The following is a 23,880-nucleotide window of genomic DNA, read 5'->3' as shown; positions in this document are numbered from 1 at the left end:
TGGTGTGCACTTTGGGATTCAGGCAGCGCTCTTATTACCAGCAGCGCTCTTATTACCAATGATCACAGCGACCATAAAGGCAGAAGCTGCAGAAAGCTAATAGTGGTCAAGCAGCCCTGGTTATTTTCAGGCTGCTGAGTGACATGCTGAGACAGCAACTGAAACAATGGGGTGGGAGTGAAAGAATGCACAATATCATGCTACCATTGGCATGTGGCTGAATTATATTGTCCACGAAAATTACTACTGTGGGCTTTGGAGTTTTCAATTACACAAGAAAATGAACTTTTATTTGTACGTGTCCTGTGGAATTAGCGCGGATGTGAATAATAGACACACAATGCAAGGCAAAATATATAAATACTCATTTTGTTGCCAAAAAACACTTACAAAACTTTGCTCAGTACATTAGGCTGGAGGACCAATCGAGTCAGGCCACATAGGAAAACATTCACAACACTATCTCATAAAAATATTCAGTACGTGTTTAATGTATTCCGAAAGTTTCACTAAAACATTGACATACCTTCGTTATCACTTCCGCATAAAGATGACACTTGGTAACACAGGCATGCTTTGTTTTCCTTTGTTATTGGGTTCTTTTTCCACTTTTTAAAAACTGTTGCAAAGGAAAGTCTCAAGTGCTGCTCAACGGTCTTGAAACCAAAGTACTTAGTGTTAAAATAGAACAATGTATACAAAAGGGCTACAGGTGAATGGGATCCCAGCTGCTTTATCCTCCAAAGATAATCCTCTTCTACTCGAGAAAATATAGAGCCTAGAAGAAGGAAAATAACATAAAACTATCAGTACATGAAAAAAGAAACGTTAAGCGCACACACACACACATATATATATATATATATGGATAATATATACACACAGACAATATATACTTTCGCATGCTTAAATTACGTTACTTGAAAGAGCTCCCCTGTGTTAGTGGTCTAATTTTTTAAGCAACGTATACCATTAGTTTTACCTATGTATGTATCAACAATCAAACCAACTTACAGCACCCTCAGCTGGAGGACCATTGCTTAGATTAGGCACTATAATGTTATTGAAAACAATTGGTCAACCCTACTGTACAATCGGCAAGCAACTGGGAATGTTCCAAGTGCAACCTCATAAATGGAGATGGGCAGGGGTGTGGAAGGCTATCAGATCAACTAGTCTTATTCTAGTTCTACTTCCTAACTCAGATATATTTCTACAGTTTTCTTCATTTTAAATGGATTCTTAGGCACTGCTTACCCCATCCAGGAATCTAATTCTCAACAGTAAAATCTTTGACACTAATCCAAGAGATTCATCTACAAATCTCTTGCAATGAAATATTTCAAAAGAAAGATTCAGTGGCTGTCTTTTAGCTATGTGTTGAGCCCCTGGTTTGCCCTCTGACTGCTTCCCTGCTAGATGGCAGCATAATATTACCTAACCCATAAGGTTATCTTCGCTTTACAGTTTTGCAGCCGATTCAACACTACAAAGATCCCTTTGGGTTTCTTGTTAACCTCAGACATGGCGACAAAATACATCAGTGTTCTTTTACAGTCTACAGTGTGAAAAAGTTTTCCTGCCATGAACTAAAAATCCATAAGAAACTAAAAATATAAGGAAACACTGTCACTAGATTGATAAACATTGAATAACTCCTCCTATTTCCATGAACGCCAGTAGAGAACCTGCATGAAGGACCTGTGATCATGCAAAAGGCTACCAAGACAATTGCAGTGGATGAGCAGTTGGATGTGACTTTACAATAAGAAAACTGCATTTGTTCTGAATTGTTAAATGCTGCTTCTATAAAGGAAACAAAAGGAAAAACATCTGCTTGGTTTGTGTCTGAACGCTTCCAAGAAGTGACATATCTGTTGATGCGTCAGAATTAATCTGCAGATCAAGACCTTCGTTGGTTGTCACTGATATCTCGAAAACTTAAAGGAGGACTTGCTTGAGAGTTTATTTTAGCAACTAGTTTTCCGAATAAGGGAATATCAAGACCCTTTCTCTCCAAGGTTGAATGTCACACAGCTACACACTTGGAGAAAGCTCTTGGGGGGGTTGGGGAATTTTTTGTGTTGTTTTGGGCAACCGAGAGTCTTTTAGTTCTACCTCACCCATCAAATGACCCTTTCCTAGAAGTCTATGCATTGAACTGGATCTCTCTCACGCATCTCAATAGGAGGCTCACTGCCCACTTATTGCGATTTTTTCTTCCTTTGGTGGCCTCTATGCCTGCCCTTGTTTATCCCCATCGTAGACCTGGACCCCTCTAGATATAGTGTATTAATCCCTTTTGCTTTGCTCAACTGTTACTCATGCAGTTTTAAAAAAAAATATGTGCTTCCTGACAGGATTGCATCTTTTCATCTTTAAGGACATATAAGTGCAAAGACTATCGTAGTTGGTGGGGACATAGATATTTGGGTCTTTGCCCTACTTAAATCCTGCTACCTCTTTCCTTCATCTGGATTTTTCCAAGGGTAAGCATTTTATATCTAGACTCCTACTGCCCTGAATGTGTCACACAAATATGGATGTTTTCATCCCATCATCCACCTTGTATTTATTTGTGTTTCTGTCTCTACTCGCAACTTAGAAAGGCAATATCCCTTTCCTTCTGGTTACTTTGATCAAAATCCTCATCATACTCTGGCTGGGACACTTTGTGCTACCTACCTTTGATATGTTTATGAAGGAGAGCTGAATCAGCAATCCACACCCCGATACAGAAGGTGTTTTGATTTACTATGACGCTCATTGAAACCCAACTATGGGAATAAGGTCATCGTTTTAATGTGAACATATGGTTACTGAACACTTTGTGGTGTCTGGTCTACACTGGTATTGCACTTGGGGATTTTCGTATACATTTTATCTTATAATTTTATATCATTTTTTCTATGCATAGTTTTATTTATCTACGCTTTTTCTTGAATGAACACAGTATGGAATCTTCTTTCTTTTTTGACACTGGGTGTTTCTTATAGTATGGTACTCTTGATCGTTGTCAGACCACATCTTCTCTTTTCCCCATCTGTTTTTTATATATATGTATTTATTTCTAAATGTTCATGTTTCAGACCTTACAAAAATTGGAAACAGGCTCCCTGAATGCTCTGCTCTTTCTTCGGTAGGTCGGTAGAGAATGCTCCAGAATTTATATTGGAGGTAAAGGCTTGGACTACCAAGCTCTCTGGGGTAGGGTGTTGTGTGAGGAAACTGAGGTCCCCTGGAGCAGAGTGGTGGGCAATTATCCTGTTCACAGGAGCCCCAGTGCTGTGCTTGGACCTGGCCCCAAGCAGCCCGTCAATAAGAGTTCACTGAAAGGGATTAAGTGGTTCTCAGGCGGTCACTCAGGGCTGAAGCACCTCCGACAAGACATTGGTCTTGACTGCTTGTTTTGACTACCACTGACGGCAGGCTAAGGTCCAGGACCTCTGTGCCCTCCTTAGCACTACTGCAAAAGACGCTCCCTCCTCCGAAGCCATGCTAGGGAGAGAAAACATGTAAGAATCTGGAGAAGAGTCCAGTTCGCAGGCCTCCGCCAAGTCCCCACACCAGTCCATCTATGACGCTAAGGGCTGGAACGCCTTAGGGTCCAGAGACCCCTCCCTAAACTCCCCAAGTCCCAGCCCATAGAAATAGGGCTCAGGCTCCGTCCTGGAATGGATGGCTTCAGTCTGGGTCGGACAACGCCCCTCCGGCTTAGTGTTGGGAGTCAGGAATCAGGACGGGGACAGCATCACCAGGGGCCGCCTGCGGCATCGGGGCTGGTGCCGGGGAAGGTTGAGGGGGTACCATCGACGCCAGTCCGGATCCATCTGTGGATCCAAGGGGCCTGACTGGTGCTGGAGTTTGTGGTGTGGAACCAATGGGGGCCCCTCCCGAACCTGGAGTGCTCAAAGACACATCAACGGGAGCGGGCTACTCAAATATGAGGCGCATGGCCTCATAATACTCGTGGAGTTCAGCAGGGGCCGCTTCGGCTCCTGGAAACTAGGTGAAGTGCGGAGCCGGCCCAGGCACTGACTCACTCACGGAGTACAGCCCTGAATGCCGTCGCTTCGTCTCGTCGGCCGACAGACGAGGTGAATTCAAAGACCTCTTCGACTTACTTTTTTTCTTTTAGTGGGACTTACTTGAGTGGCCCAATGACTAAGTGCGAAGAGGATTGTGGACTCCGCAACCGATCCCAGGACATTCCTCTCGAGTGGGATTGACGGCGTCGGGCAGCAAGGAACAGACGAGGAAGGATACAGAGAATATTAGAATTTACCATGCATGCCTGTACAACACTTGCCTTTACCCCGCAGGCATTACATGCTGTCCTTTACACTGAATTGTAATACCACACAGGGCTTTACCATGGATACCTTAAAAACAACGCAATGTATTGGTATTGTCTTTTTTGGGGGCGTAACCACAAACTCCCTTTTTTTATTTTTTTATTAGCGGGTCAGGAACCTAGCTCCCCTTTCTTTCAAGACCCTTACCTCCACTGCCCAAATATACTATTAAAAAAAACCTTACCTCCCTTTACCAACCCAATAAACCCTTACCTCCCATTATCATTACCCTCCCATACCACTCTGAACCCAGCAACTGTTTAAAAAACCCTGACACAATATGACATTTCAAAAAATTAATTATCTGTGTGGTAAAGTACTGCATGGTAAAGTACCACGACGGGCCTGCATAGTAACATTCTACAGGGAAAAGACTGCATAATGTTATATAGTCGTAGAAGGTCTGCAGTCCACAACCTTTGTGAACACTAGTGCCCAGTCCTGACTCCACTTCCTCAACATTTGTGGACTCAAGTTAATGGTGGGAATGACTAGTGCAGTTGAAAAATCCATGTAAGATGAAATACCCCCACCAAGGCTTCCCCTGCACATGTCCACAAGTGGCGAAGAGATCTACTGTCGGGGGTATAATTGCAGGAAGACAGTCCCTAGACAGGCAAGTTGGTCTATCACCTTCAGGTAGAGACGCCAATCGTAGTCAGCAAGATGACAGAGACTCAGGATGTTGGGTCCAGAGTTAAAACTAGCTGAATTTGTGCACCTGAACCCAGGCCTCCACCCTCAGTAGTTACCAGCACAGAATTCTAGAGATCAGCCCGCAATGCTAGTTCGTTTTCTGCAAGTCCTCGTATCGTCAGTCTGGGCCTGGACTAACAAGTTACTTACCTTCGGTAGCGATGTATCTGTAAGAAACATTTGTAGTGATAGATTCCTTACCTTAGAATTACCCCCAGGCGTCAGACTGGATCCGGAAAGTTATCGTCAGCAGTACCCCTGCGCGTCGGAAGGTAGCATCGTGCGGCTCCGTGTCCGTCGTTGGCGTCGTGGTCGCCGAGATGACGTTGTGGCAGCTACTTAAGACGCCGCCCTCGCACGCTGACGTCCGTTCTGTACAAGACTTTCCGCGCCAGGAACGCAGAGCCATGCAAGATACTGACCACTGGTGCCTTGAAACTAGGGCCCTGAAAGGAATAACCTTAGAAATCAGTTCGCAGAACAGGGAGAATGGGTGGGGCGGTACGGAATCTATCACTACTAATGTTTCTTACAGATATATCGTTACCGAAGGTAAGTAACTTGTTCAACTGAAAGAAACACGTTGTGATAGATTCCTTACCTTAGAATAGATACCCCAGCAATACCAACCCCGGCGGGGGGTCTGCGCAACAAGATCACACCAGGAAGTCCCAGAGAACAGAACAGCCAAAGAAGCTGTCCCTCCGGACTTGGCTGTCCAGGCAGTAATGCTTAGTAAAAGTGTGCAGCGAGGCCCACGTAGCTGCCTAACAGATGTCCTGTAAGGGGACACCACGTCCCAACGCAGTAGTGGCAGCCGTCACCCTGGTGGAATGGGCGTGCAGCCCCAACGGAGGCTCCTTCTTTGCCAGGGAATAGCAGGCTTTGATACACAAGACGACCCATCGGGAGATAGTCCGCTTGTGTAATGCCCGACCTTTCTTGGCGCCAACGTAGCCGACAAAGAGTTGGTCATCTACCCAGAACTGTTGTGTGTGGCTCAGGTAGAAGGAGAGCGCACGTTTTGGGTCCAGACGGTGGAGCCTCTCTTCCTCTCTGGAAGGATGCAGAGGCGGAAAGAAGGTGGGCAAAGTGATGGTCTGCCCGATGTGAAAAGCAGTGACAACTTTTGGCAGAAAGGTTGGGTGGGTTCTGAGCACAACCTTGTCCGGATGGACAGACAGAAAAGGAATCTATTTACAACAGGGGACTTGAAAAGAGAGGACCGATCAGGGGGCCCGAAAAAAGCAGAATTAGCAGAAAGGTAGCCCTTGAAAGAGCCCAGAGCAGAGCCCTGCTGGGCCAAAGAAAGAAGTAACAAAATGACTTCTGAAAGAGGGGCAGAAAGAGGACCCACAGCCTTTGCTGTGCACCATGCCACAAATTTGTTCCACCTGCAGGCGTATACCAACTTAGTGGAGGGCCACCTGGCCGCCATAATGACATTACAAACTTCAGGAGGCAAGTCAAAAGGAATCAATTGCCGCCGCTTAATCTCCATGCAAGGAGGTGGAGACTGGAGAGTTTCGGGTAGAGGGCCGTCTCCTGCTGCTGCGACAGAAGATCCTCCCGAAGAGGCAGTCGGATCGGGGGATCGATGGTCATACTGAATAGCTGTGGATACCATACTCTTCAAGCCTAGTCCGGAGCCACAAGAATGACTTGGGCCCGGTCACACCTGATCTTCTTCAGCACTCTGGGCAGAAGTGGTATAGGCGGAAAGGCGTACAATAGACCGCAACTCCACTCGCGACGAAAAGCGTCGCCAAGCGAGTGCCGCCTGGGAAATGCCAACTAGCAGAACTGCTGACATTGCGCGTTCTCTTTAGTGGCGAATAGATCTAACCAAGGCTCTTCCCAGTGTTGAAAGAGACCTTGCGCCACATTCGAGTGAAGACACCATTCATGATCCATCATGCACCTGCGGCTGAGTTCGACCGCCCTGGCGTTCAATGAACCTGCCAGGTGTTGAACCACCAGGGAAATGCCCTGATGTTCCAGCCATGTCCAGAGTCGCAGAGCCTCCAGACATAGGGTCACGACCCCACCCTGCCCTTTTTGTTGCAGTACCACATGGCGGTGGCGTTGTCTGTGAACACCTGCACTACTCTCCCCTTCACAGAGGGAAGGAATGCCTTCAGTGCAAGTCGGATCGCCCGAAGCTCCAGAAGGTTGATATGGAGTCGGGACTCTGCCAGAGACCAGAGGTCTCTGATCTCCGCCTCTCCCATGTGACGCCCCATCCCAGGAGGGCCGCATCCGTCACCCCAGTGTGGTCTCCGGTTGGGGAAGGAAGAGGGATCTGCCATTGACCCAATGCCGGTTTGTGAGCCACCACTGCAACTGTCTTGTAGTGCCCTCCGAGATCTGGACGGACTCAGACAACTTCCCCATATGATGCGCCCACTGGAACTTCAGGTCCCACTGCAGAGCCCGCATATGCCATCTGGCATGATCGACCAGCAGCATGCAGGAGGCCATGAGACCCAGCAGCCTCAGGGTCAGCCTCAGGGTCAGCCTGACCACCGAAACCCAGGATAGAGGCCGAAAGATCGGAATCAGAGCCTGAATATCCTGGACTCGCCGTTTGGGAGGATAGACCCGAAAGAGCGTTGTATCCAGAACCTCTCCGATGAAGAGGAGCTTCTGAGAGGGAATCAGGTGTGACTTTGGCACATAGATGTAAAACCCCAGCAAATGCAGGAGGCCGGCCGTATTCTGGAGGTGGGAGACTACTGCCTGGGGCGATGCCGCCTTCAACAGCCAGTTGTCAAGATAGGGGAAGACTGGAACCCCTGATCTGCGCAGATGAGCTGCGACCACCGCTATCCCTTTCGTGAACACCCGAGGGGCGCTGGTAAGGCCAAAGGGGAGCACGGTAAACGGAATGTGCTCGTGGCCTACCGTAAACCGCAGGTAACGCCGGTAGTCGGCAGGACTGGAATATGGAAATATGCATCCTGCAGATCCAACACTACCATCCAGTTTCCAGGGTCGAGAGCAGACAAGACCTGAGCCAGAGTTAACATCTCGAACTTCTCCTTCCGGAGGAAGCGATTGATGTTCCGGAGGTCTAAGATAGGACGCAGGCCCTTGTCCTTCTTGGGCACCAGAAAGTAGTGGGAATAACAACCACGACCTACTTCTGGCGCAGGAACGCGCTCAATGGTCCCCTTAGCCAAGAGGGCCACAACTTCGTGTTGAAGAAGTGCTAAGAGGGAGTAGCCCCTTTGGACTATTTGTAAAACCCACCGGTCCGTAGTGATGGTGCGCCAGTGGGGGAGGTGATGGCGCATCCTGCCGCCCACTGGCGATCAATGGGCCTGAAATACCGGACTAGGAAGGTTTTGGGGCAGTGGTGGCTGGGGTGGAAGTGGAATGACGCGCCCCCTGACATACCTCGGCGGGTCCCACGTCCGCGCGAAGACTGTTGCTGCGCAGGCCTGTGGCTCTGAAGCAAACGTGTCGGGGCGCCCCTTCCGTGGCCACGAAAGGCAGGAGGAGGGTGAGTGGCCGAAAGGCCCAAGGACTTGGCCATAGCCCGGGAGTCCTTAAAACGCTCCAATGCACTATCCGCCTTGTTGCCAAAAAGGCGAATGCCATCAAAGGGCATGTCCATGAGTGTGTTCTGGCCATCCCCCGAAAAGCCAATAGTCCTCAGCCAGGCATGGCGACGGAGCGCCACTGTTGTGGAAATCGCTCTGCCCAGCGAGTCGGTGGTGTCAAGGCCACATCGAATTATAAACTTGGATGCATCTCTCCCTTCAGCAATAGCCTGAGAGAGCACTGTCCGGGCCTCCTCTGGACACTGAGGCAGCACTTGCGCCACCGTATCCCACACAGAGAGGAAATAACGGCCCAAGAGGCATGCGGTGTTCACAGACCGCAGCCCTGAACTGGCAGAACAAAAAATCTTCTTCCAAAACTGTTCCAGTCTCTTGGATTCCCTATCCGGGGGTGCGGTAAGGAAGGCGCTTTGGGACATGGAGGCTTGGACAACCAAGCTCTCAGGGATGGGGTGTTGGGAGAGGAAAAAGGGGTCGCCAGGGGCCGGACGATGGCATCGGGCCACGTTGCTATCCACAGGAGCCCCTGTGTTGGGCCTGGACCAGGTGCCCAAAAGAACGTCAGAAAGTGCATCATTAAAAGGAAGGAGTGGCTCCGCAGAGGTAGCCGCCGGCACTTCTATCAGATGGTTAGTCCTGACGGCCACTGTAGGGAGTTGGAGGTCTAGAGCTTCGGCCGCCCTGCGCAACACCACTGCCTAACTATCACCCTCCTCCATAGCCACGGTAGGAGGAGTTAGCATGCCAAGGTCAGGAGAGGTGTCAAGACCACTAGCATACCCCATCTCCTCTGCTCAGTCCGGGTCATACTCGCACTGAGCTGTGAGAGGGTCCGCAGACCCCTCCCGGTCCTCCCCTTCCTCCGAAGGCTGATGTACAGGCCAAAAATACGGAGGCTGGACATAGGGAAAGAAGGTTCCCATCAGCATCAGAGTCGAGCGACGCTGTTCCGGCTCAGTGTGCACATCGAGGCTGAATCCGGGGCCGACGTCGTCCGGTGCCACGGGTGACGTCTGAGGTGGTGCCGGTGGGGTCTGTGGAGGTGTTACAAGGTCTGCCAGTGTCGACCGGGATCCAGGCCTGGATCCACGGTGGCCCTGCGGCGCCGGGCCGAAGCTGATAGCGATGCAGGAGCCACCGACACTGAAGGGCAAGGACCTCCAGTCTGGACCACGGGGCCTGAAGGCGCACCGGCAGGGCCCAACGAGGCGGGCCATGGCTGACAGAAATTCCTGTAGCTGGCCCCGAGTCGCCGATGGACCCGGGAAAGGCGGATAGGCCGACAGCGACTGCATAGGCTCTGTCGGAGCAGCGGGGGGCAGGAGGGGAGCCGGGGACCACCCGCACCCTCAACCGCGACAGGCGGGGGGGAAGCCGGAGAGCGATGACGCTTCTTTGACATCTTGTGAAGCTTCGCCTTACCTGACCCCGAGTGCGAAGACTTCGATCCCGACGAACGATGGCGATTGTTCCCCAGCCGGTCCCTAAGGGACCGGGACTTTGAGCGGCGCGTAGCCGACTGCCGGATTTCAAGCAACTTTCGGGAAAGCTCCCGCAAAGTCTTCGGCGCCATGGCCTGGCAGTCGGGGGCACGACTTGGCATCGTGATCACGCCCCAGGAAGTAGAGACACACGCGGTGCGGGTCTGTCACCGACATCATGCGGTGACAGTCCCCGCAAGACTTGAAGTTGGGCATCCATACGGCATCAAGAGTCGATCGACTCGAAAAAGCAGAGGCAAAAAGCCCTCGAAAAACTCAGTCAAAAAATGACTGGGGGTACCGCTCTCTCCAGATCTGCACTTGCTGGCGCGGAAAAAGAAAGAACTGACATTAGCGTGTGAGCGCGGCGTCTAAGTAGTTGCTACGACGTCATCTCGGCGACCTCAACGCCAACGACAGATGTGGAGCTGCCAGACGCCACCTTCCGACGAGCAGGGGTACTGCTGATGAAAACTTTCCGGATCCAGTCTGACGCCTGGGGGTAATTCTAAGGTAAGGAATCTATCACTACGTGTTTCTTTTAGATATACCAAACGCGAAGGGAAGGCCTTCAGGAGAATTGCATTCAGTTTGAGCCGGGTTGATATGTAATCCACGCTCCTCTGGAGACCAGATGCCATAATATTTAACTCCTCTCATGCGCACTCCACCCTAAGATGTAGGTACGAGTCACAACTATGGCCACTGCTGGTGGTTGGCAAAACTTCCAACTGAACAGGCTCTCCTCTACAGACCACCACTGGAGATCAGTCACAGTGTCTGGGGTGGATCTTGATGAGATCCATCATAGCCCTATTTTATAATTTGTGGGTCCAACTGGTCTTTCGTAATGCCCTACCAGGTCTAAAGATAATGTGATGACCTTTCAATCACAGGCCAAATGTGATCCTTAGAAGGAAAACTAAAACATCTTCCCAAGTGCTATTGTTTGCCCTTCGATCTGGCTCAGCCTCAGGTATAGCTGCTGGACTGGCGAGTGGACATACATTTCAAATAACCTCAAAATTGTAGTACTGCCAGTGAAATTCACAGGAAGGAGACAACTCGAAGGAATGACCCATAGCCCAACCCACTTTGAACTTCAAGGGCAAGGTCTGCTCCTTCACCAATTAGTGTAGGAAAGTGGCTCTATATATACTGTTCCCAAATAGGTACAGTGTGTATAGAGTCCACAGTCCCCAGAGGTTTGGCAGAGGCTAAAGTTAGATATAACCTTACTCTCTAAAGTGGTAGCTTGGTCGAGCAGTAAGGCAGTATCAGAGGACAGTGTAAAGCATTTGTTGTACACACTCAGTCAGCAAATGGTCTCACACACTCAAGAACTGAACTCTAGGCCAATGGTTTGTATATAAAAATATATGGTTGTTTTATTTTAGAACCAACAAGAGGTATCAAAATATACATTCTCAGAATGAGATGTTTAGGTTAAATACTTTGCAAAAGACAATTGGCTTGGAATGTAATAGTTACATATTGTTGCAATAGGCAACACAATTTCAAACACAATAATACATTGAGCTCAATGGGAATTTTAAGTTACATGCAATTGATTACTTTCAGGATTACTTTTCTAACTCCCGGACTGGATCCTAGATTCAGTCCTGGGACAGTTCTTGGAAACAAGTGAGTAAATACTTTTTAGTTACTGTTGTGATTTTTTAGCAATATTTTGCTACTTTAAAAGTTGACACTTAGAAACCTTTTCTAATCAAATTACCAATGTTATCCTATGGAAGTAAATTCACTTAGCAGGTAAGTGAGGTTATGGTTACTTTTTCTAGGTCAGTGCTGGATCCTGGATCCAGCACTAGTGTACCTACCACCTGTAAGCAGTTGAGAAACTGCATCTAAGTTATACAGGCGATTTTTAAGGAATATTTATAAGTTTGCAAAATTGACACTTGGAAGAAATTTCACAGAAAAACAGTCAATGGTTTCCTACGGAAGAAAATTCAAGTTACGGGTAACGTATGTTCTAGTTACTTTTGTAATCCAGTGCTGGGCTCCTAGGCTCAGTACTGGGGCATCTATCTAAAACAGGTAAGTAATTACGTTTTCACAGATGGTACGATTTTTTAAAGAACATTTGTAGTTTGCAAAAATCGACACTGAGAAGAAATTTCACAGAAAAACAGCCAATGGTTTCCTATGGAAGAAAACTGAGTTAGTGGAAAGTACGGTTGGGAGTACTTTTCAGGGTCAGTGCTGGGCACCAACATCCAGCACTGGGATTTCTCCTAATAGCAGGTGAGTATTTCCGTTTTCGTTACTCGGTTGATTTTAGGTGAATATTTTAAAGTTTAGAAACTCCACACTTAGAAGAAATTTCAGAAGAAACCAGTCAATGTTACCCTATGGAAGAAAAGTGAGTTATCTGTTTTTGTGTAAGTACTCGACTGGCAGAGTTAAGGTTCTGGGCACAGACTCAGGGGTCTCCCAGGGTCAGGTAAGTACAGTTGTTACACCCTCAGTGGCACAGGGGCAGCCGGGTGCAGACTGAGTTAGGCCCAATGTTATCCTATGGGAGGCAGGGGGGCCTTGGTTGGTGGCTGCTGACTAGCAGGCCACGCGGCTGTGGGAGCTGGGCTCTTGGTTACTTGCTCAGGGCAAATGGGGAAGTAGGAAGGAGAAGAAGTTGCACTGCCAGGGCCACTCGGGCGGCTGGGTGCAGGGTGCTTTTGAGCCTTCGGGCGCTCAATGGATTGCAATGGCAAAGCCAAAGGACGAACAAAGGCTGCAAGCTCGGGGATGAAGATTCTTCAGGTGTGCCCACCACTTCGACAGGTAAGTTGGGTAGTTGGAGGATAGGTAGGTACCCAGAAGTCGGGCACATGGGACCGCAGGGCGCCGGGTGCCTTTTGGTGTCGGGAAATCTTACCCTCTGTTGATCGCGGTTGGGGGGGTCCCTGATTCTGAGGCTGCAGGCATCGTCAGGAGCGTCGAGGTGAGTCCTTAGGTGCCGGATTCGGGGTCACAGTCGCCGGGGGGACGTCCTCGGGGTCTTTGTCCACTCCAGCACAGGCCAGGCTTGGCGGGTGCAAAGTGTGCAGGGTTCGTGGTTCCGGGCTGATGCCAGGGGTTAGGTACATGCTTTGAGCAGAGCCACTGCTCGTGGGAGTCCCAGATGCTAAGAGTCACAAGGTAACCAGGTCATCCGGGGTTTGTGAGGTTGCTGGCCACAGGAGGTGCCGGGATTTAGCAGGAGCAGATTCTAGGGTCGACAGGCCGGTAGGGCTGGGGCCAAAGCAGTTGGTGTCTTCCTCTTCTTAGCAGCGGCACGGCAGGTCTTCTTTCTTCTTGATCTTCTTTGCTGTTTCAGAATCTGGAATCTAAGGAAGGAAGGTTCAGGGTGCCCCTAAATACTACATTTAGGGGCGTTACAGGTAGGTAAAGGGTGGCCTAGTCCTGATTGGGCAGGGCTCCCAATCTTCAAGATGGCGAGAGCCCGGGGACGTGCTTCACCTCGCCTCCCCCACCTGAGGGGTGGGGTTGGCAGAGGCTGGCACACCCCCTGTCCTTCCTTCGGGTTTCCGGCCAGTCTTACCGCCAGAGTGGGGGTTGAGAACCGGTAGGGGCCAGTTGCTGGGTACAGCAAGTGGCCTGGAGAAGCTCACAAAGGCGGCATGCCTTTGAAGCTTCCCCTTGCCCATCCTGGGGGAGGAGACCTAGCACCTCCACCTCGCCCAGGATGTGCATTGTTTCAGGCCCAAGAGAGCGGATGGCTCTCTACCCTGGGGTCCAGCAACATGTCTGCTGTGTGGCAGACTAGGCAGCCCCTCAGACCAGACGTGGATTGTAGATTAGGTTCAGGGGGCATCTCAAAGATGCCTTCTGTCATGCATTGTACATTAAATCCTGCACTGGCATCAGTGCGGGTTTAATGTGCTGAGGAGTTTGATACCAAACTCCTCAGTCTTCAGTGACGCCATCATGGTGCTGTGGAGTTCGTGTTGACGATCTCCCAGCACCATATACTCTTAAATGGCAGCACTGCATTTACAGTGCCCAGGAATGGACCTGGGCACTGTAGGGGCACAGCGCTCATGCTCCTGTGCCCACACCACTGGCATAGGGCACCCAGCTAGAGGGGTGGCTGATGTATGCCAGGGCAGTTTATTTTGTGGGCATGGCACACAGGGATGTGTGCCATGTCGACTCTGTTTTGTCTCGTACCCAGACACTCAGCCTGCAAGGGCAGTGTGTTTGTGTTAGGGTACAGGGCCTCTAAGGGTGGCACAATAAGTGCTGTAGCCCCTAGAGGCCTTCCCTGGTCACAAGGCCCTGGGTACCTAGGGTCCATTTACCAGGGGCTGACATGTGGCCAGGGTTTGCCAATTTGGGTTTTAGGTTTTTAGGGAAGGGACATAGGCCCTGGGCACCTGATTGGCAGGAGTCTAGGGCACACTCGGTCAAAGTACATTGAGCAATTCAGCAAAAAGTGGGGGCATACCATGCAAGAAAGATGGCACTTTCTCACAATCAGTCAAGCCCCATCAAGAGGCAAGTCCAGCAAACTAATTGGGTATTGCCCGAAAAGTTAATCAAACAATGCCAGGCCTTTTTTTCTGATCACTACAGAGGATCCCAAGGACATAGCAAACAAATCATCGGTGTTCAGACCCACTCTGGGGATCCGTTCCGCAGCATCCTACCCACCTTGGACTATATCTGCCCTGAAAGGCTCTACACTACCATCTGCCCCATCTCCCACAATACATAGGTGTTCTTAGTTCGTAAGCTGATAGCGTTCACCGATCTAAGTGCAAACTCCCTTAGGGAAAAACAATTATTCCCCACTCCCTCCAGTTTTTTGGAACCCCGGTTATAAGTTGCTTTGGGGAAAGACCAAGATTTTGGTATGTACAGGATAATGCCAGGCTTTTTGACAACGAGTGGGAAAATAAGACTGGATCACCAGGTGCAGATAGATAGCGGCTTACCGCTGGAGCTAATGCAGGTTTGTCTCAGGACTGGCTAGATGAGCTCAAACAGTGCCTCATTAAATGGGAGCAAGTGCTTTCAGGCCGCAGAGGCAAGCTGAAGGATCTCTGTCAGGTGATTTGTTTTCTTTTCCTTCATTGGAAGAGAGAATTCCAGCACGCCTGCCACCCTTTCAAAAACTACTACAGATGATAATACCTCTGCAGAGGATGGTCTATGGCATTCCAACTCCACCTCAAGGAAGGCTAAAGGGCCGAATAAACAGCTGCGCACGTATTGGTGTGAGGGGGAAAATGGCTGCCTCACTGTAGTCATTTGAATGGGATCAGAGTCAGTTCAGAAAACACCATCCACGTCATGGTGAAGAACCAAATAGTGCAAACAGAGCCTAATAATGTGTAAGCACACCTCATGCAGAAAAAAACAATTTACAAAAACAATGTGCAGCAATACAGCCTTATGGAGGGTCTCTGAGCAAGTTTCTCACCAGCTAAACCTTCAACAAAAAATACATAAACACCAGCAAAATAAAACCATAACAACCACTACAGTTAGAGAACATGGGGTCCCACAGGGCCTGGATAGCCTAGGGTTAAGTTTTTATTTTTACAGGCTTGGATGATGTATAGCTCAAAAAGCTGCTGCCTGGCAGCTCAAGAACACTTACAATATATAAGAAGCATAGCGAAAGTAGGAACATGCAGTAGCAAAACCCTTATATCAATATAATAAACTTACCATCTGGAAGTATGCTTGGTTGCCAACATTTTATTATTTTATTTAATTCTTGACCAAACGTACAGTACTGAAGATCAATAAATATATTATCCTTTCTTCCGCTGCCATGTAAAAACTACAAGGAAAACATAGATATAAGTTAGGTTAACCTGTTCAGTTCAATTTGGGGGTTCAATCCTAGGTCTCTGGATGAATACAAGTTAGTTTGCTGTTAACTTCGAAGTACTTTTATTGTTGCCTATGTTAGGGCAATCTGAACAATTAATTACAATTAAACAATAAGGTACTTGCTTTCAAATATACATTTCTATGTCTTTGTCTTTCAGTATAAACAAATTATGAGTTTTTAAATTGCTGCCTCAATATCAATAGCCAGTCTATGAATAAGAAGATGCGCACACCTTAGAAAGAAAGCTTTGAAGAATGAGTCGGTGTCACGATCTATGCAGCAGTGAATTCTTAATGTATGTGCAGATGTTTACAGAGAGTAGTTGGAGCGGTCATTCATGGGAATTCTAAATTAAAATCTGCAGTGGCGTTCACAATCTCAAAGAGTTTGCCCTTATCTTTCCAGAAACTAGCCAACGTCTCCAAAGCAGTACAATTAAAAGCCTCTAAAAATATCTCAAAAGGTAAAGACAATAGACAGTGTTGAAAAGAGCACCCCTTCCAAGTGTTGTCCGAATTTTAGATTTACTATCTTCAGCATGAAGGGTCTATACATTTTGGTTGCTTACTAGAAAAATCAACCACACCAGGTGCACGAACATGCAAACATTCTGTACCATGTTTCAATTAATATTGGCTATCATTGCCATAAAAACATTAGGTATACAGCTAAATGCAGGAGTATTAAATGAACTAATAGCTATTAGTATAAGGGATATATATATATATATATATATAAAATCTACTGGCGGTCGCCCCAGATAGTTATAGTTAGGATCGTGTTTCCATAGGAAATCCGCAACATTCTATTTGGAATAACTTTGGCGCCGATTGACGAATCCTCGCGAAATTTTCAAAATAGGTGGGGCGCTCCGCTCCTTCCCTGAAAGTCTCGGGGGGGATTCGTCAAGCAGGGGTTGAGAAAAAGGGAGGGGTCCCAAAACACGTTTTCCCCATGCATTTTTCCATAGGACCTTTAGTCCAAGCTACAGCCCGAACGGCTGAACAGAATTACTTGAAATTTGGCAGAGAGGTAGTCCTCAGGTCAGGGATGTGCCTTTTGAAGGTCTGGTGTAAATCTGTTCAGTATTTCCTGAGAAAATAGCATTTAAAAGCATATATATATCTATAAGCGCGCACTGTGCGCGTACGGTAAAACTTACCGTACGCGCACGCTGCCGTGCGCGATTCCGATTGGTTGTTAGATCTTAGTAAACATTCGAATCGGTCGAAACTAGGAAGTGTCGGCCGCCATTTTGTCTCTCGCAGTCTGAGGGGGTGAAAAACAAAGGTGGAGAACGTGAAAAGGGAGCAGGGTGGACAGTTCCTGACCCCCTAGCCTTTGTCAGGGGTCCCAGAAGGACCCCCAAGGGCCAAAATTTCCTTCAATTTTTTTGCGGAGTACGTGTAGCGTGCGCGTACGGTAGAAACAGAAAAATTCCGCAAACTGCGTAAAGTGGGCGCGCGCACGGTGCGCGCACGGTGAAAAAGCTTAAAAAAAATACATAACTTAGCATTTAAAAAACCGTACAAATTCACTGAAAAAACCATAGGTTTCACACATGTTATAGTTAGCTGGACATTTCACTCGTGAAAAACCATTGAAATTCCCCCGTTATAGTTAGTGCAGGCAACTATAACTCACGCGACCGCAATCCTCTGCTGATGACGTCAGATATTACATCACTGATGACATATGTGTCTTTTTGAAAAAAAAAATATTTGTAATATATGTATAGCTAAAAATTAATGGAAGAAGACATGGGTAAATAAGTGTCTAAATACTGTGATGTAATATCTGACGTCATCAGCAGAGGATTGCGGTCGCGTGAGTTATAGTTGCCTGCACTAACTATAACGGGGGAATTTCAATGGTTTTTCACGAGTGAAATGTCCAGCTAACTATAACATGTGTGAAACCTATGGTTTTATGAGTGAATATATATATATATATATATATATTATCTACTGGCGGTCGCCAGTAGATAGTTATAGTTAGGACCGTGTTTCCATAGGAAATCCGCAACATTCTATTTGGAATAACTTTAGCGCCGGTTGACGAATCCTCGCGAAATTTTCAAAATAGGTGGGGCGCTCCGCTCCGCTCCTACCCTGAAAGTCTCGGGGGGATTCGTCAAGCGGGGGCTGAGAAAAAAGGGGGGTCCCAAAACGCGTTTTCCCCATGCAATTTTCCATAAGGACCTTTAGTCCAAGGAACAGCCCGAACGGCTGAACAGAATTACTTGAAATTTGGCAGAGAGGTAGTCCTCAGCTCAGGGAAGTGCCTTTTGCAGGTCTGGTGTCAATCTGTTCAGTAGTTCCTGAGAAAATCAAAAGTAAAATCATATATATATGTGTGCGGAGCCTAACCACACATCTCATCCTGAGATCTGATTGGCTGTCAGCACTTCATCCAAGAAGTGTTGGCAGCCATCTTGGGACCAATATACATGATAGCACCTCATTAAAAAGCATTGCAGTTAATAGAAGGTTTTAAGACTTTAGTTACATTATAAATCATTTGTTGATGGTACCATACTCATTCTAGGAATTGTGGTATGTTCTAAGGTGATTTCACCATGTGAAAAAGCCTTCTGCTGGGATATCATGATTGAGAGAAAAATATTTTCTCATGCTTTTCCCACAGAGGTTTGGAAGGTGATCTATAAGCTAAACTGAGAGCTTATTTTCTGTAAATTCACATTCTCTTTCTCAGTCATGTGAGAATGAAGTCTGACATTCTCAGTAAAACATGTACATCCAACAAGGGCAGAGACTGTCAGTTGATTCCTTTGTGTTCTACTGCAGCTTCCCAGAGTGTTCCAAAGAACAACTAGAGCGCTAACAGTCCTACTTATGATAAACGTATGGCACACCTGAAGCCATCTTGCTTGGATTAAAGTGGTAACTCTTAAAACATTTAATTTAAAAAGGAACAAAATGAGGGGGTTCATTTTTCCATAACAAGTATGATTAGTGCTGCAGAAAGAAAAACTATGGCACATTTTGACTTCTGAAATCCTCTTTTATTTCATTAAAAAATTCTGACATGCAGACTGACACATGCACTTTCAATACCAGCAGCAGTTTTCCCTGGTGAGCAGTAGCTTTACTACAGTGATCTAATGAGCAAAAAGAGTGCTAACATTCTGAATTTATGGCAAATGTGTGACACATCTGAATGCCTTCTTGATGGAATCAAAGTAAAAAACTGAAAGTATTTCCTACTGAGGAGACTGCAGTACATGAGGAAATTAGGAAACTTCATAACAAATAAGTCTCCCAAGCTGGCCACCAGACACAAAAGAGCCCAAATGTAGCCCAAATATCACCCAGATGTAGCCCAAGTATAGCCCAATGACAGAATGTCCCAGAGTGTTCTTAAAAACAACTAGAGCGCTTACTGTCTTCATTATGACAAAAGTATGGCACACCTGAAGCCATCTTGATTGGAATAAACTGGTAACACTTAAAACATTTAATTTAAAAAGGAACACAATGAGGAGGTTCATTTTGCCATAGAAATTATGATTAATGCTGAAGAAAGAAAATGAGGGCACATTTTGAGTGACTTCTCAAATCCTCTTCTATTTCATTAAAAAATTCTGACATGCAGACTGAAGCATGCACTTTTAATACCAGGAGCAGACTTCTATGGTGAACAGTAGTTTTACTACAGTGATCTAATGAGCAACTAGAGTGCTAACTTTCAGAATTTATGGCAAATGTGTGACATATCTGAATACCTTCATGATGGAATCAAAGTAAAAAACTGAAAGCATTTCCTACTGAGGAGACTGCAGTACATGAGGAAATTAGGAAACTTCATAACAAATAAATCTCCCAAGATGGCCACCGGAGACAAAAGAGCCCAAATGTAGCCCAAAATCACCCAGATGTAGCCCAAATATAGCCCAATGACAGAAGTGTGCAAAACACTTATTATTTTGTGTTTTTGCAGTGTTATGTAGTGCAGACTTGTCAGGTATTGGAGTGCTTTACATGAGCATTGGTTACATCACACAAGAACAAATTCATTTTGGTTGTAGACATGGGGAGACTAAGTGATTTGACCAGAATCACAGAATGTCGAGCTGAAGCAGAAACTCCAACCTGGTTCCCCAGTTGCAAAGTCTGCAGTTCTGGAAGTAACACCACATCCCCTAAGTGCAACATTTAATCAAGTGGTCAACTGGATAAAAAAACAAAGATAACAAATAATTTAAAAGTGCTTTGTCGCTATTTGAAAACTCAGAAAATATGTCCTTATTTTAGTCTTTTAGAGCACTAACCATAATTTTGATGCCAATAAGACCCTCTCATATATGTAATTTCTAAAGGAAATGCTCTAGGTATTACAGTTTTGATTACATCAAGATGATGTCAGGCGTTCCACACTTTTGTAATAAATATAGAATGTTAGCAATCTAGTTGTTCATTAGGATACTGTTGAGAGGCAGAGGCCAGGGGCACGGACTCTGAAAATTGAAGGCAGGTAGGAGGGTGCAAAGGCAACAATTTAACCACACTGAGCAGGCAGGAAGGGCCGTGGCAGCACAACAGACTATGGAGGGCAGTGGAAAGGGGGGCAGGGGCAACAAACCAACAATACAGGACTTGCAAGAGAGGCTGTGGCAATGTAATAGACCATTGTGGGCAGAAGGAAGAGGCAATGGTAGTACAACCATACATGCCAACAGACCTGATTCAGCCAGGAAACGTCCAATGTTTTTAAGCTCAAATGGGCTTTATTTGATCTGTCTCCTGTCTACAATCTCCTCTTTTTTAATGTAACTCAAAGGGGAAAATCAATACCCCAGTTTTTTTTCAAAATCTCCCTCTTACCAAGTTCAAAATGTTCGCAAGTATGGTACATTGGATCATGGAAGGAAATGGGGTAGGGACATGGACTTGGATAACAAAGGACAGGAGTGACATGGAGAGGTGCACCAAACTGACCCTGCAGGGCAGGCATCAGGGTTTGCAGCAGCACAATACACCACACAGGGCATGCGGGACGGGAGTGCAGCACAACAATCCATAGAAAGCAAGAGGGAGGGGACAGGACCATGCACATGGACAACAGAGAACAGAGGGGCAAGAGGCAATGGTAGCTAGCTGACCATAATGGACAGACAGGAGAGAAAGCTGCAGCATAACAGACCATAAAGGGCAGGAGGGACTGATCAGGGGCATTACAATGGAACAGACAAGCCAGGAGGGAGGGAGTAGGGGTCTGCACATGTAAACAGAGGGCTGGGGGCAAGGGGGCAGGGCAGGAGCAGCAAGATAGCCATGGAGGTCAGGCAGGATGGGCACTAGAAGCAAGACACACCATGAAGAGCAACAGTGAGACTGTGATGGCATACACACAGACCATGGAGGGAAGGTGGGAGGGGGTCAGGGGCAGCTAACTGACCACACAGGGAAGGTGGGAGGGGCCATGGCAGCACAGAAGACCATGCATGGCAAGTGGGAGGGTTAGTGGCAGCACAATGGCTATGATGGGCAAGAAGGAGGGTGCAGGGGCATGCACAAAGGGCGATGGAGGATAGAAGGGAGGGTCAGGACCTGTGCACAGACAAAGTTCAGGGGAAGGGGCCTCACAACAGACCGCACTGGGCAGGCAGGAGGAGCAGTTGCAGCACAACAGACCAGGGAGGGCAGGGTGGAGGTGGCAGTACAATGGACCATGTAGGACAGGAGGAAGAGGATAGGGGCATGGCATGTGGACAGGCAGGGTGGAGGTGGCAGGGACAGGTTACAGTCATCTGACAATGCTAGGCAGGTGGGAGGGGAGTGGCAGCTCAACAGAACACTCAGAGTAGATAGGAGTGGCAGGTCCATGGAACATGGTGGGCAAAAAGGATGGAGCAGGGGCATGCACAAAGACATCGGAGGGCAGGGGGAAGGAGAATAGGGACAGCAAGCTAAGCACAGAGTTTAAGCAGGAGGTCAATGATGGGGCATAGAATTGGGCAATGGAGGGCAGGAGGAGGGGACTGGTACATCATACTAAATCGAGGGCAGTGGCAGCACATCAGACCATGCATGGAAGGAGGGAGGAGGCTAGTCCATGGATTCACACAACAGAGGATAGGGAGGAGGGGGATGGGGCAGCAAGCTAACTGTTCAGAGAAGGCGGGTATTAGGAACTTTATAGTTTTTAAAACGTGTGTCTGTGCGAACTACTTAAAATATGAACAAGTATGCAGCATAATCTCACTTTTATTCAGGAGGAAGAGGACGTTTGTGACTGACTCCGGGCTCACTTGGCAGAAACACCCCCTGACCCTCCACCCCCTATCGCAAAATGTAATGCCCTTGAAAAGGGTAGGTGAACACAGTGTTATATAGAACATAGTCCTGAGAGCACGATTGAAAATGAAAACTAGATATAGTGTATGGTATAAACTATGCACCAAAAAGTGTGATATAAGATGAACCGGGCGTGAAATATAATATGCAATACATTGTTCGCAATGACAGATTCATTGGAGAGCGCAAGATAGCACAGGCACTAGCGCGTGCTATGCGATGTGCGCCTTGGAGTGTAATATGCACAGGGCAGTGTTGTGTAACCTAACTAGTCTCTAAAGTTGTAATATAAAATATGTGCTGGGGAGTGTAACGTTGCATATGCACTGTGACAAAGATATGGATCCCAGATTGTAATATGTATGGCATAGCACTGTGCGTTATAACATAGGCATCGAGGAAGGCACGTTAGATGGGGCAATATAACCCGTGCGAAGACAGTGTGGCATGACATATTCACGGGGTGGTGTTACAGTGCACATGGGCTAGAGAGTGTCATAGCATATGCACTAGCTGGTGGAATACAACACAGAGGTGTGTGGCACTCGGCAGGCAATGGTGGGTGCAACACAGCATTGGGCTCTGCTAGGAGCGCGCTGTGACTCTCAAGTGATGTTCGTCCCCTTTCCAGAGAGTAAAATAAAAAGTATTACACATCCGGCAGTGGATGTGTGTTTTATTAACCGTGAGGGGGGTTTCTTACATAGTTTTGGTCGAATTTTTGTCGAATCCCCTTTGAATGGCTTGGTGTGCATGTGTATTAAATGTGTCCGTCAATAGCTACCCATGTTTGTATAAATAAACGATAAGGGTGTCTACCGGGATTAGGCACGGTAGGGCATCAAACATGTCAGAGCTTCACTAGTGGTGTAAATACATTCCACGTGGATTCATTGTATGCATAGTCGCCTTTTAATGAATATCACTCAAATCGTCATGGTGATAGGTACGTACGGTTTGTCCAGCATGTCCTAGGTGTGTCTATAAATATATGTTTTTTAAAAATAATAAAAAATAGTGGCCGGCCCTGGGGATTGGGGTCAAAAAAATATAATTAGGAGACAGGCCCTGGGGGATGGGGTCATCAGGGCCAATAAATTAGAATAAGAAGGGGGAACCACACAGCCCCCCTTCTTAAAAAATTAAAATAAATAAAAGACTGGCATTGTTCCGGAGGCCACGCCCCCTCCTTGCAGCACTCTGCAAACGCGCCCCCTGGCGAGTTGTAAGTTGGGGAATTAATTCCTCTTCAATACTGAGGGTCCCTGAGGGCCAACTAGCCCAACAGGCATCTCCAGTATGCGCCAGGGAGCTGCGCTGCAGACAGGTGTTCTGAGGCCAAGCCCCTTTTTACACCTCTCTGCAAAGCAGCTCTGTGGCGCTTACTGGAGGTACCTAGTGGTCTAGTTTGACCCTAGGGACCCTTAGGATTCAAGGGGACTTAATCTCTCAACTTAGAACAGCCACAGGGCGCGTTTACACAGTGGTGAAGGGAGGGGACGGGGCCTGAGGTGACGTGTGCAAACACGCACTATGGCACGTTTTAAATTGGGGATATAATTTCCCTTCAATACTGAGGGCCCCTGGGGGCTAACT

General features: G+C 47.4%; 1 protein-coding gene across 1 annotated transcript in view; it reads right to left on the bottom strand.

Annotated features, from left to right (window-relative positions):
- Positions 1-23,880, bottom strand: part of ZMYM2 (zinc finger MYM-type containing 2) — a 1,132,334-nt gene that overhangs the window by 79,951 nt on the left and 1,028,503 nt on the right. Inside the window, exons 20-21 of the mRNA XM_085621554.1 lie at positions 15,799-15,913; positions 527-778 (exon numbers count right to left, since the gene is read on the bottom strand). Coding sequence (XP_085477680.1) covers positions 527-778; positions 15,799-15,913 — 367 coding nt within the window. The remainder of the gene's footprint in view (positions 1-526; positions 779-15,798; positions 15,914-23,880) is intronic.

Source organism: Triturus cristatus, chromosome 8 (assembly GCF_964204655.1).
Source record: "Triturus cristatus chromosome 8, aTriCri1.1, whole genome shotgun sequence".
Taxonomy (NCBI): Eukaryota; Metazoa; Chordata; class Amphibia; order Caudata; family Salamandridae; genus Triturus; species Triturus cristatus.
This window is presented reverse-complemented; position numbering and strand designations above follow the sequence as displayed.